A 12,621-nucleotide genomic window follows, 5' to 3' on the forward strand; every position below is an offset into this window, starting at 1 on the left:
GGGGCTGTGAGCAACCTGATCTGGTTAAAGGTGTCCCTGCTCCCTGCAGGGGGTTGGACTAGATGACCTCTAGGGGTCCCTTCCTATCCAAAACATTCTATGATTCTATGATTCTCCAACGCCTGAGGTGGAGGCCGCACTCCGCCTGTCACCATCTGATCCGTGCCCTCCATCTGAGGCCACCCCATGGCACAGGACACCGGCCTCTGCCAAGTGCTGTCTGGCTCAGCACAGGGAGGGTGACACTGGACCAAGGGACAGCAGCATCAGGGGCTGTCCTGCCTATGGATGGAGCAGCTGCAGGCCAGCACCACCCCTCAGGGCCTTGGAAAAGGCAAACATGGGTGCTCTGTGTGGTGGCCCCTTCCAGTTAGCCCGCACTGTTGCAGTGCTCCATTTTGTCTGTCCAGCTCTGCGAGCGTGTGTGCTTTCTCCCTGGGTTTGCCCTCCTTTTTCCAGGCAGACCTTTAGCTGCCTTCCAGCCCTTAGGGACAATGGTTGGAAGTGGAGGTGTGAGGAAGAGGAAGGCCTGAGGCTTCAGCAAGCCTTTCTTAGGCCACAGGAGACTCCAGCCAAGGAACTTCAGTGTCGTCCTTGGGCTAATTCTTGGCTTCTGAAACTGAAGCTGGTAAGTGCATAAAGATGGCCAAATCTGGAATTACACACTTAAGAAGCAATGCAGAAAGTGACAAGTTTTCCTATTTGAATTATTTATTTTTAAATACAAAATACTAGGAATCAGCACTGTGACGAATCTCTTTAGTGTTTCACGCTCCAAAAAAAAGAGCTTTATTAGGAGTTTAAACAGTTTTTCACTACAAGACCATTAAAATTACATTTTTTAACCCAGTAGTTGAGGTACTTCTGCATATCCATCACTCAGGGTTAGCTGAGTAACAGGATGGCAGGCAGGACCACTCGGGATGTAACTGAAGAAGCAGCTCTGACTGCTGGTTTAATAATTGCTGGTGATTGTGTGCAAGAAGGGAAGAACTCAGATTAGTTTCTCAGGCTGACAACTAGGAAAATATTTCTGAGCAGAAAATTCTGACCCCCTAATGATGTCACGATGAATTTTTTCCAGGCTGGAATAACACACTCAAACGTATGCAGTCTCGATCTGCAATACAATCAAAAAGTACAACTGCAAGACAAGAAGACGCCCAAACTATTTAATCAGAAATTGGCACATTGAAGATACTAGTTGCAAAGACTAGTCTAGAAGAAATCCTGAGTATTCACTCAGAGAACTAAGTCTTGTACAGTCATTTCATTACTAGATATTGCTAAATCAAAGCCAGCTTTCTTCTGTCTACATTATGATTGCTTTTATACTGCATTTTTGCCTCGTGATTGCCAAAGATAAGCTTAGTGACAAACAGCAGCTGTCCCCTTTCCTATAAAATCTGGAAAGCTTTAGGTTTGAAAAAAAAAAAAAAAACAAAACCCTTCAAAGACACAAAACGTTTGAAGTAAACATTGTATTTTCATCTAGATTTAAAATGGGCAGAGTGCCTATTGCCATGGAAAAGTGGCACCTTGATGACCCAGTCTGCCACGTCAGCACTGGGACTCTCAAAGGACAACTAGTTCAACTCAGTCCTATGGGCAGCATGCGTGTTAAGAGTCCTTCAAGAGGGGCAGAGCGAACTAGGCTTTTGATTTCCCAGGTACAAAACTGCATTTCGCTCATGGATACTACTCAGATGGTTGAGTGAAGAGCTCAGGCAGTCTCTGGGAAGTAAGAGGAACACAACCCCTTCCACCATTTGTAGAAAGCAAATTTGAAGTCAGGTAAACTGCTTTGATCTTTTTTCAGTTCCTAGCACTACAGGCTTGGTTTGTTGAGGCATCAAACTAACGAGAGGTAGTTCTTTATGTGTGTGCAAATGTAATAATAACAGAAATTCCAAAATAATTTTATGGACTGCTTAGCCACAGAAGATGTTAGGTGCCGTGCTGTTCAACCTGCTCTTAACAATAGGAACCATCTCTATTATCAAACAAGCAAACAGTATTCTACTTGCTTGATAGAATTTTTTTAACTCTGTTTACTGTTTCAGAACACTCATGGTGGCTGCCAGTTGAAGTACTATTGCGGCAAGTTTATCCCGTGGATAGCTTAAATTTCATATAGCAGTCTGACAAGCAAATAGTATCCTTAAGTCATGGCTACTCCTAACCAGTAAGGACTGGATTTGGGGCAGCAACCTATACGTGTGATCCTACTGCCAACCTCCTAAATGAATTAGTTCCCTGTGGGGTTGCGATGCCTTGTGGTATGAGACTTCAGCTTTTCGATTCTTCTTTGTTTCGTGAATACTGAAGTGGTTTCACAATTTTAAAAAGAACTAACTCCACAGATCCTTCTGATTTGTTCATATGTAAGCCAGAATACCAGTGACCAAGGAGCCTGTGAAAGCAAATACTGAAGTTAGAGGCTTAAAACAGAAGTGACCCAAAAAATAAACCCATTAGATTAAACTGTCTCCTATTAAAAATATGATTTTTCTTAAGCTCAATCTCATATTATGTATTTCATACAAAAATTGTAGTCTTGCATATGGTTAGATCTACCCAGTCCTTCAGAAGACACCTAAAACTTTTTTTTTTTCCAGTTTGCCAACCCAAATGTTTCATACTTGGGGGCTACTTCAGCCTGAATGCTTTTTAAAAAAAATTTGTAAAGGGTTTACTTGTTCTAAAACCTTAATCAGAAAGTTACACGGTTCTCCTTGCATAAAATCTGTATCCTGCACCCATTCTTTGGAATGCTCTAATTTTTTCTTTTGGCAATAGATTGCTATTTGGCAAAAGGCTGCCTTGTGCCTAGGAAACACCTTTTCCTGCTCCTCTGAAAGACCCGCTAAACATTCCCAAATTTACAAGCCTTTGGGAAATCTAAGTTGGCGTACGCTCCATGGAAATATTTAGCTTAGTAGTAGACTCGCAAAGACCCCATCAATACTGAATGTGCTCAGCTCACGGACACGAGGACTGAGCAACTGAGCAGAACCTTCCTATAATTGCTCTTACCAGAGGCTGCGGCCACTGTTGTGCTCAGTTAAATTAGAGAAGGGAGGCTTTTGCCTTCCATCTTAGTGCTCAGTCTGGTAAATTACACAGTGCCAAGACCTTGAAGCCAGCTGGCAGAGTCTAGATGTAGCCATACTGTTAAATTCTTACAGGTGGTCACATCTGAATTTGCTGTTGGGAATTGTCCCTTGCCCAAACTAACAGTCTGGACAGCCAAGTTCCCTTTCCCAGGCTCCAGCTGCTGCTTGGCTTAATTTAACAGCCCAGCAGTATGCAGGAAAAAGCTGTCTGCCTGAATAGGACAGGGGCAAAAGTGAGCAGTATGGATGGAGCAGTAATAAAGCAATTCTGGGATCAGGAGAGAAGGGATGAAAGTAAGAGGGATGCAAAGGGAGTCCAGGGCTGGGAGCAAGAAAGGAGCAAAGGAGAGTTTAGGAAGGGAGAGAAAAGGGAGTCTGAAATTGTAAAAAAAGCAAAGTAAATCACTAGCAATTAAGCATGACAGCATTTTCCAAATTAAAGAGATGCAAAAGGCAACAATGGGGAAGTGACATTGCATGCAGTTGTGTCATCCACTACATTCAACTATGCTAACTGCAATTAAATCGAGAGACCCAAATAGTTTGGGAAAAGTGTTGACATGGAATGCTTTTACATTTTTAATGCTACATTGTTCGTCTGTCTTGTAAAGAGAGTTTAAAAAGAGCACTGACCATTCGCATCCAGGTTGGTATAAAGCCTTTGTACAGAGACATAAACCCTTCACCCTGTACGGTTTGAATCAAGCAGTCCATGGAAGACTTATACAGCAGACCTCTGGCAACGTGCAAAGAGAACAAATACTGTTAGGATTACAAATATGCAATTAAAAAAACGCCATCGCCCCTGAAAAATCATCTGTATCTGATAAATTTGTACAAGCAGGAGCTCTTTTGTAAGCTCAGTGGAGTCTCATCAGAACTGAAATCCACAACGTAACCGGTATGCTTAGGTGGCCGTCACAACAAACCCCCCTGGACATGCAAAAGTAAAACAATAAAATCATCCTCAGAAAGATGAAGGGCGGATCAGAGACTTAGCACTTTACACCCGGTGAAATCAGTGAGACTGAGGGTTTCAGTTTTCTACTGAAAAGTCGGCCTCTGAAGTGTCTGTACCTTCCCTGCCTGTCTCTCGGCTGGTTCATTATCCGGGTTTTGACCACGTCAGCAGGAGTTCCCAAAACAGCAGCTACCAGGCCAGAACAGCAACTGTCAACAGCAACAGATACTTACAGAAGAAACTAAGATCTTTACAATTTAAGCATCATGGTTCCGGTTCTCATAATATATAATAGATTAAAACAGTTACCATGAAATTATGAGTAATACCTCATAACATAAACTTGATTTGGAAGGAGGCTTGCTAGTATTGCTTTTGCTCAGACATCCTCCCAGCACCAGCTTCCCTCACCTCTCTGCAGTTCTGAGGCAGAGATAAAGGACCCACGATAAGCAATTTATGATTTTGTTCATATAAAGCAGATTTCTTCATAACTTAAGGGAGTAAAGGAGGTTGTTCTGCAGAGTTTATAGTGCTTATTCATATGGCTTGCTAAAATTAAAATTAGGTTAGATAAAATAGGAGCAATTCTAGAAAAGTGAAAATTCCTCTGCTCTCATAGATGTGTGGGGTGTTTAAATGCATCAGGAAGGCGCTTTCACTAGAAGGGCAGTTTTGTAGCAATGGTTGCATCCTTTGTCTTGTGTCTTATGTTCATAGATGTCCTCTCCAAAAAAAAAAAAAAAAAAGTAGTTATAAAGGTGCATTTTATCAGCAATATCATGACCAAAGAATAGGAGCTTCTGCTGGCACAGAGAGGCAGATCAAGACAGCGAGGCTGGAAATGCTCCGCTGCAGAAAAGGGGTAATGAGGGAATACGGCACCTGGCAACACTGTGAGTCACGCTATTGTCCACAAGCGGTGTGTTCAGAAGCAAAAAGTGTTTCACTGAGTCGTAAGTGGTCAGATCTGTAAATAGGATAATGAGAAAAAACAGCGTTGTCAGAGGTAAACGGTGCCTGTGCTGTTCATTACTGACATAGGATGGAGGCTTGGCAAGACCGAGATTTCCAGTGCAGCTCCTCCCGTTGGCACAGCTAGTGCTCTGCCCCCAGTTTCTGAAGATGGTTGTGGCACCTCAGTCCTGTCATTGGACAGGTGTGTACGTGCTCCCTTCCACTACCGTCTTCTCTGAGTTACCCTACAAGTGATAAAAATGGATCCCAAATGGAAAATTCTGCAAAATAACTCATTAACCAAACCCACAAATGTCACAATAAGGACAGTTCTGCCTCTACCGCCTCTGTGCAAGTGTCATAAAAATGCTAGAAAGATCAGACAAAAAAAGTAGAGGATATCATGGAAGTTATATCATGTTCTTCTGAAAGCAGACATGAGTTACGGCACCTGGACATCTGAATGAAAGACAGTGATGTTAGAGTTAACAGCAGGTCTGGGTTACAGTTCCAATGTCCTGACTTTAAAACTCAAGAGCCCAGCCTACTGACCACTTCATGGTGCTTTACAGCCCAAAGGTACCCAGTGGAGATCATTTCCCACTTGTAAAAGAGTTTGCTTGTTTAAGTTTACATGCGAGACTGCACGTTAACCTTGTGTATGGAGGCAAATACCTTAGTTAATGGTCATTCTATAGCCCTCATTTAACAGCTCCTGCTGCAAAGATCATCCATCCAGTGATTCCTTTACTGCTGCTTAGCAAGGTGTAAGCTTGTACCACCTCTGATTTTCTATCTTTTTGATATTTTTGATTTTTTGGTCATGCTGATAACATATCCCTGTGCTGAATTATGTAGAAATTAGTAGCCATCATATCAAAGAAATTCAAGCACGCAAAATAAAAAAATTGCCAAGGCAATGCTCTACTACGTGCCACCAAGCACAGACCAAGTGTTTATGGTGGGCACCCACAGGCAGTGTCTTTTGGTCCCAAAGGCATCTCCCTCTTTTGTAAACAGAACCTCAGGAAGGAGAGCACAGACCATCCAACATATCCTAGCAGTCTTGGAGAGACACAGGAAAGCTCTACCTATATGTGGAAGGAGTGAGTGTTTTTTGGATCAGCCGACCCCTCAGGCAGCCACTTCACCTTATAACCCCCAGTCCCTGGCAGAACTACACTGCAGGGGTACCTGTCTGCAGCTCCCTCACACCATGCCTGGGCTGTGGACCTTGTTGATCTGGACACTGATCCATGGACCATCTACCTAGCTTGACCTTGGACCTTATCACCACGGACCTGCTGGTGATCACTGAGCTGTCTGACCCTGGTGACCCTCAACAGACCTGATGCTGCCTCAGCTTCCTGCCTTGGCCTCAGACCTGCCTCACCACCACACACTTTCCTGAGGATCTGGATCGCGGTGGAACCTGGCTGCCTTCGCAGGCTCTGCCCTGCTCACCTTGCTTGGGCACCAGGGAGCTGGGTCATGGCTGGTGAGGTCCTTGCTCTGCTGGCTGTGGGACCCCCTCAGCTCCCAGCTCACCATCCCTCAGGCTCAGGCGCAAACTGTTATTTTTAAGGAACTTGTTTTCCACAGGAACAAAACACTGAAGGCAGAAATCACCTGCAGTGCGCTTCAAACAGGTCCCCAATGTAAATAACCAGGAGACAAAGGCCAGGGGAGCAGCTGATCTCTCCTTAAAGTTTAGATGTGGCCTTAAGCGCTGCAGACCAAGTTATGAAATTTACCTCCCATGTTCACCAGAGCAGCTCGCTGGACATTTGGCACCCATCCAGCCCAAAGCCCCCGTATTCCTCCTTCGGAGAGGATCTTCATAAACGCGTGGTGCACTCCTCGAAACCTGAAATTAATACGCAACTAATAAGTAGAGAGCCCAGCTATGGAGAAATCTTTGCATATTCCAGCACTTTGCTGCGCCGGGTCCTCACATACGAAAGGTGATTTATACCTGCAAGGGTCTGGCCTGCCTGATCCATTTTTGGATCCATCTTTGATTTTCGTGCTGCGATATTTTACCAAACATACCGGTTGCCCTGGTAAGCAGCCATCTGGTCACTAATGACAGACAGCCCTTTGATCCCACAGCTGGGTTGCAATACTACACGTACAAGACACCGAAGGATGCCAGCAGTTTCAGATGCAAAGATCAATGTGTCCTGGTACCTGCAGGACGGTCTCAAGCCCTGCTGTCTGCAGGCAACCTAGCCCTTCCCTGCACCTGTACATCCTAGAATCATAGAATCATAGAATCGCTTTGGTTGGAAAAGACCTTTAAGATCATCGAGTCCAACCTTTAACCTAACCCTGCCATCCCACCACTAAACCATGTCCCTAAGCACCTCATCTATCCTTCTTTTAAATACCTCCAAAATCCTGCACAAGCCATTCCCCCCAACTTTTTTTCCAGCTTTCCTTCTTCAGAAAGCAAAGTGGAATGAGGAGGAAGTCTTGGATTCCCCACCCTCTCCACTGCCCAGAGCCATCGCGTGCCTCCCAGGCACTGCTCTTCCCCCGAAAGGGCTCCAAACAGTTGGGGAGAGGGGGTGGCAGTAAACAGAGAGAACCACCTGCCTAAGAGTAATCATTAACAGGAAAAAACCACCAGCTTTGAGAGGAACCAACCGTAACGGCTTTCCTTCCAGCTTCCTTTTTCCTTCCATTTGCATCTGCACCTTCACCAGATCAGTCGGGCTGGCAAAAAACTGTCCGATGGCACCCGCAGACATGCCTCCAACTACAGCTTTCCTGCCAAACAGGGAAAAAAAAAAGTTCTCTGGAATGCACTGAAAATCTTCACAAATCGCTGTGCTCGAGCTGAAGAGTTCAGCAGCGCAACCCGGGTGAAACAAGTATAAATGGTTATTCCTTATATTAACAGCCAAAGTTAAGGTAATAGTTGTAGCGGCTGCAGGTAGTTAAGTAGTCAACAATACTTCTGTCAATTTTAAGAAAGGTTTAAAACTTATCTGGGGAAAAACTCAGGTTATTACACATCATCAAGATGCTCTGCTTCCTCTCCAGATTACGTTATACTCCTTGCTTAAGGTTTAAAGGCAGGATGGCAAGGTACACAAGTAAGGGATGGTGCTCCATATATTGTAATAACTGAATGCCAATCTGAATGCTAAACTATTTGCTGATATATACAACTTTGATCTATCTCCCATTGCTACTGGATGTGTTAATTTTATGGTTCTACTTATTATAGTAGAACCAGAAATTTCAGTATTATGCCCAGTTCACCCTTCCCTTCGCATCAGGCACGACAAGAATTTTCTATTAGATTTTACAAATCCCATCCTAAAAACAGTTACATTTTGATTTTGGAGTAAAATACCTGATTGGATATGGTACTGTATATGATTATAAAAGTACATGACTGACATTTAACAATAAGGATTTGACAATTAGAAATTAAGAAACTTTGCAAAACTTACAGAAAAATCTGCTTCATTCCCCACAATCAAAGAGTCAATTCTGTGGCTATATACTGCTTGCATTGTCAAAAAAGGGATTGAGTGAGATTTATCTGTTGCTGAATTAACTTGCAAAACAAAGGCTTTGGGTTTGCTGTTTATAGGGTCATTTGTCTCCTCAGGAAGGATGCACAGATTTAACTCAGGCTGACAACACAGTGTCTTTTCCTTCACAATCTGCCTCTTCAGCAGCCAGGAAATTTCCATCTCTTGCGCTAAAATACACCATCAGAATCAGCAAACTGGCCTATTACTACGCTCCCTGTTAATTATCCAATGGCATAACAATTTCTTACCTAGGCAGTATGACAAGCGGCAAACCAGCAAAGTGTTGCCATACTGCTGCTGGACAACACGGAATGGGACCTGTCCTTCCAGCAGCTGGAAGTCTGAGATGTACCACACCTCACTTCTTTTCTGCAAAGCCCCAGAGGATATTTGACATGTCCCTCATGCCTTTGGAAATGTACCCGTGTAGAGCTAATGCAGCTCTCGGGTGACCTCAGACCTGAGCGGGGCACGATGCTGCAAGTCCAGCTTGGCTCAGCTGAACCTCTGGTTTGTATTACCCAGGCAGCTGCAGGATTAGTCACAGTTACTCACACTGGTGTTGGGTTTGTGCAATAGCTCACAGCTTCTCCAGCAGCCGTCACACACAGCTGTACAGTCAGCTTGCACTTCCCAACATCCCCTGGCACAGGCGGCAATAAAAGAGCAGCCACTACATCACAGACCTTGAGTCACGGTAAAGCTGCCCTGCCTCCACTCTCGTCCAGGATACTTCCTGCCAGCCCAGGACAGCTGCTTCTATCGACACGGTTTATCATGTTTCTCCATCTCTTTAGTAGAGTATCCTTATTAGAGTAATCATGGTCCTAGTTAAACCTCTGAAAAACTTCCTTCAGCATTTCTTAGTCCCATTCCCAGCTGAATGAAAAGATAAAACTAAAATCAGAAAGTCCATATCAGTACTTAAAACACTACTTTATATTTACGCTCCTTAGGGTAGGGGAGCCATGAGGAAAACACAACTTTTAGGGCTGCAGGACTCCTACACTAAGGACAATCCCCAACCAGGCAAAAGCATAAATATGCAACATTACCAGAAAGGAAAGCTTCCATCCTCAGACCTGCCAAGCACGGAGTCACGGAGATGTTCGTACGCAACCATCCGAACACCAGAGTACACTGTGGAAAACAAAAGCAGGAGACAATTCTTGGGTCTGCCATTCCTGGAGGTCATGCTGTGACAGCGAGGTCAAGAAATCAGGTTGTAAAACACTCCGTAGCTTGCCTGGGTCAGCTGGTCGCTGCTCTCATGCTCGTGATCAAAATGGGGAAAGCAAGTGGGCTGCCTGGTAGCAATGCCAGGGACAGAACTTCTTAGCATCAGAGAATCTCTCTGGCTGAGCCACACGTCTGCCAGGAGGCAGCACAGCTTATGCCCACGTGCTAAGGAGATGTGACCACATTGCTTCCTTCTCCCCTGGTGCCAAGCAAAAAACCTCCCACAAGTGGTTTTGAGGTTTGTTGCTGTCACCGTATTTCCAAATAAAACACAGGAAGCTGTTACCTGTGGCCAAACCGCTAATGAATTTCTTCATCCTAGCGCTTGCAACCTTATCTTTTTTTTGCAGCCCATCCCCACCTCCCTCAAATAAAAGATATTTATCTTTCTGAGGACTCTTGAGTGCTTGCTTGTGCTGAAGACCTTCCTGCAAAGATCACAGGGAAATTATATTTTGTTTTCCCAGAAGCCAGAATAAGGCTGTGGAAGAATGGGCGAGAGGGAAGAGAAGGGATTGAACCAGAATCCTATATATTTCAAAGTGGGATTGCAGGGCAAGCTGAAGAAGTCCTCACAGATATATTTAAAGTACAACAAGGTATGGCAAGCTCGCTCCAAAAGGCTGTTGACCACAGAAGGCAGGACCCAAACTTGTCCCATCATGAGCAGATAATCACCTATGTGGCGGTAGACGGCCGGCGTGGCTCCTTGCCAGAGCTTTCGTAAGCCCTCCTCTTGCACGATGCCAGCCGCGGTGCGCAGCATGCCACGGTAAGGGACCGCCTGGCCGGCAGCAGCTCCATTGCGATGAACGGCAGCTTCACCTTGGACCTGCAGTCGAGTTTTCGTTAGATCCAGGGGAAATGTTACTGAGGAGAAAGAGCAGGGAACAAACGTGACTACGGGTGCAGCTGTGGAGAGACCGACCACATCGGTAACATCTGCGTCACCATCCCCCCTGCCGGGGGGCCAAGGGGGCTGTGCAAGCACCAGCAGGCCTCAGAGACCATACCCAACGTGGGTGCAGGCGATTAATGGAGAACAGGAGATTCACGTCCAGATCTGTTAAAAGTGGCTCTGGGCATGAGTAACCAAAATACATCCCCGTCAAACACCAAGTCTTTCTGCCTTATTTCTTTTTGCAGATTTGTTATGCAATGCACGTACTTTTCCAACAGACTCTGGATTAAAAATCCTGTTCCAGTTACTCCCCCTGAATAAAGATCAGTCAAGTCTCTTATCGAGCGTGTGGCCTCTCCAATTCTGCCCAGCATAATGGCTGCACACGTTACAGTCAGGAGCAACCCCACAGTGGCCATCATAGAATCATAGAATAGAATCATAGAATCACTTTGGTTGGAAAAGACCTTTGAGATCATCGAGTCCAACCTTTAACCTAACCCTGCCATCCCACCACTAAACCATGTCCCTAAGCACCTCATCATAATGCAGACACACATGTGGGTGAGCATCTATCCTACCAACCACCCTAAAACATGGTGGTTTTCTGATGCAGACACAAAAATCATGCTTAGCCTGTTATTTCTTTCGCTGAAATAACTGGTGGCCAGGGAAGGTGGTCCAACTCGATCTCAGCTTCCCAGGGCTGCTCCTGAAACAGTATGGGTGCACACCTACTGCCCCTAATTTCAGTTCCAGGCCAGGAGTGTCTCACTGGGCGATGGACCTTCCCAGCCTGCCTCAGGCGGCAAGTGCCCAGGAGCAGGGGTTGTCTTTGGTTCGAAACCTCTGCAACAAAGAGCTTGTAGAAAGTATATAGAATATGCTGAGAAATATTCCAAAGAAGTTACTGATCACAAAGTAGTGCTATGCAGATGCCAGGGTGCTGCTTTCCCGCATTTCAGCAAGCAGGTTACTATACTCCATTTGTACAGACATCTCCATTGTAACCACAAACGTAAGATTAGATTTTTCTTTGATTAACCTGCATTAACTATGAAAAGCAAATTCCTGAAGAAGTCAGCCCCTTGCTACTAATTTAGGCAACAGATCGTCCTGCCTCTTTAGTCCTCTTCCAGAAACCCAGCAAGCACAAAGCTTAAATTAGTCACAACTGCTCTGCATTAATGCCTGCAGCCCTTCGGCCTCAGAAACAAAGATTTCAACCTGGAAACCCCCTCCCTCCAGCCACAGTCAGATGGCATGAAACACTTGCAAGGCTTAAATTATTGAAAAGTCACGACGAGCAGAGTGGAACAAACAGATTTGCTGGAGCGTAAAAGCCGGAGCGAGCACCGAGGAATAAGGCGTCTGGGGACTGAAGTTCCCCCTGCCCTCCAAAAGTAAATTTTGACCCTCTTGCCTCTCGGAAAATCACGGTGAGTTGTACCTAGTTCTGCCACAGCCGCTGCACAGGCTGATAGAGCGAATTTGCTGGCTCGGGGCCATCTCTCTGGAAGAGGTAAGCTCTTCTCTTCTTCTGCAGGTGACATCTAGCGTCTAACATGAAACAAGGCTAACCAGCCAGCCTGCAAGGGTCTGGAGCAAAAGCAGACCCTAGCTCAGCTCTGTTCGGGGTCGTTTAGGAGGCAAATTGCTGAAGGTCATGTTTCTCCAGCGCCAGCACCGGGAACCGCAGCAGCCCAAATGCCTCCTGCAGAGCTGCAAGGTCCTTGTGCAGTGACACAAGCGACTCCTGCGCACCGGGCTCCTGGGAAATGTAGTCTGTCACCAACGTCACCCTCCACCAGGCAACTGGCCGTGCGGGTGCAGTCACGCACATGATTTCGCCCATTATCTACATCAAAAAAATACATCATTAGTGAGACCTCAAGA

General features: G+C 45.4%; 2 protein-coding genes across 2 annotated transcripts in view; both read right to left on the minus strand.

Moving 5' to 3' along the window:
- Window positions 1-188, minus strand: part of TDRD6 (tudor domain containing 6) — a 13,254-nt gene extending 13,066 nt beyond the window's left edge. Inside the window, exon 1 of the mRNA XM_035895126.1 lies at window positions 141-188. Coding sequence (XP_035751019.1) covers window positions 141-188 — 48 coding nt within the window. The remainder of the gene's footprint in view (window positions 1-140) is intronic.
- A 2,153-nt stretch (window positions 189-2,341) lies between these two features.
- On the minus strand, window positions 2,342-12,278 carry SLC25A27 (solute carrier family 25 member 27). Its single transcript, XM_035895124.1, has 9 exons — window positions 12,176-12,278; window positions 10,503-10,694; window positions 9,641-9,725; window positions 7,684-7,806; window positions 6,789-6,901; window positions 4,963-5,047; window positions 4,194-4,286; window positions 3,750-3,852; window positions 2,342-2,413 (listed from the first exon to the last, which is right to left on the minus strand). Exons 1-9 carry the CDS (start codon window positions 12,276-12,278, stop codon window positions 2,342-2,344), a joined length of 969 nt encoding a protein of 322 aa, XP_035751017.1.
- Between the last annotated feature and the right edge of the window lie 343 nt (window positions 12,279-12,621).

Source organism: Egretta garzetta, unplaced genomic scaffold, assembly GCF_000687185.1.
Source record: "Egretta garzetta isolate BGI_Z169 unplaced genomic scaffold, ASM68718v1 scaffold235, whole genome shotgun sequence".
NCBI lineage: Eukaryota > Metazoa > Chordata > Aves > Pelecaniformes > Ardeidae > Egretta > Egretta garzetta.

Coding starts and splice junctions, on each gene's coding strand:
- SLC25A27 (XM_035895124.1), bottom strand. CDS start 12,278: ATGTCACCTGCAGAAGAAGAGAAGAGCTTACCTCTTCCAGAGAGATGG. Junction 10,695..12,175: donor AGCGGCTGTGGCAGAACTAG/GTACAACTCACC, acceptor CTTTCTCCTCAG/TAACATTTCCCCTGGATCTA. Junction 3,853..4,193: donor CCGAGAGACAGGCAGGGAAG/GTACAGACACTT, acceptor GCACGTTGCCAG/AGGTCTGCTGTATAAGTCTT.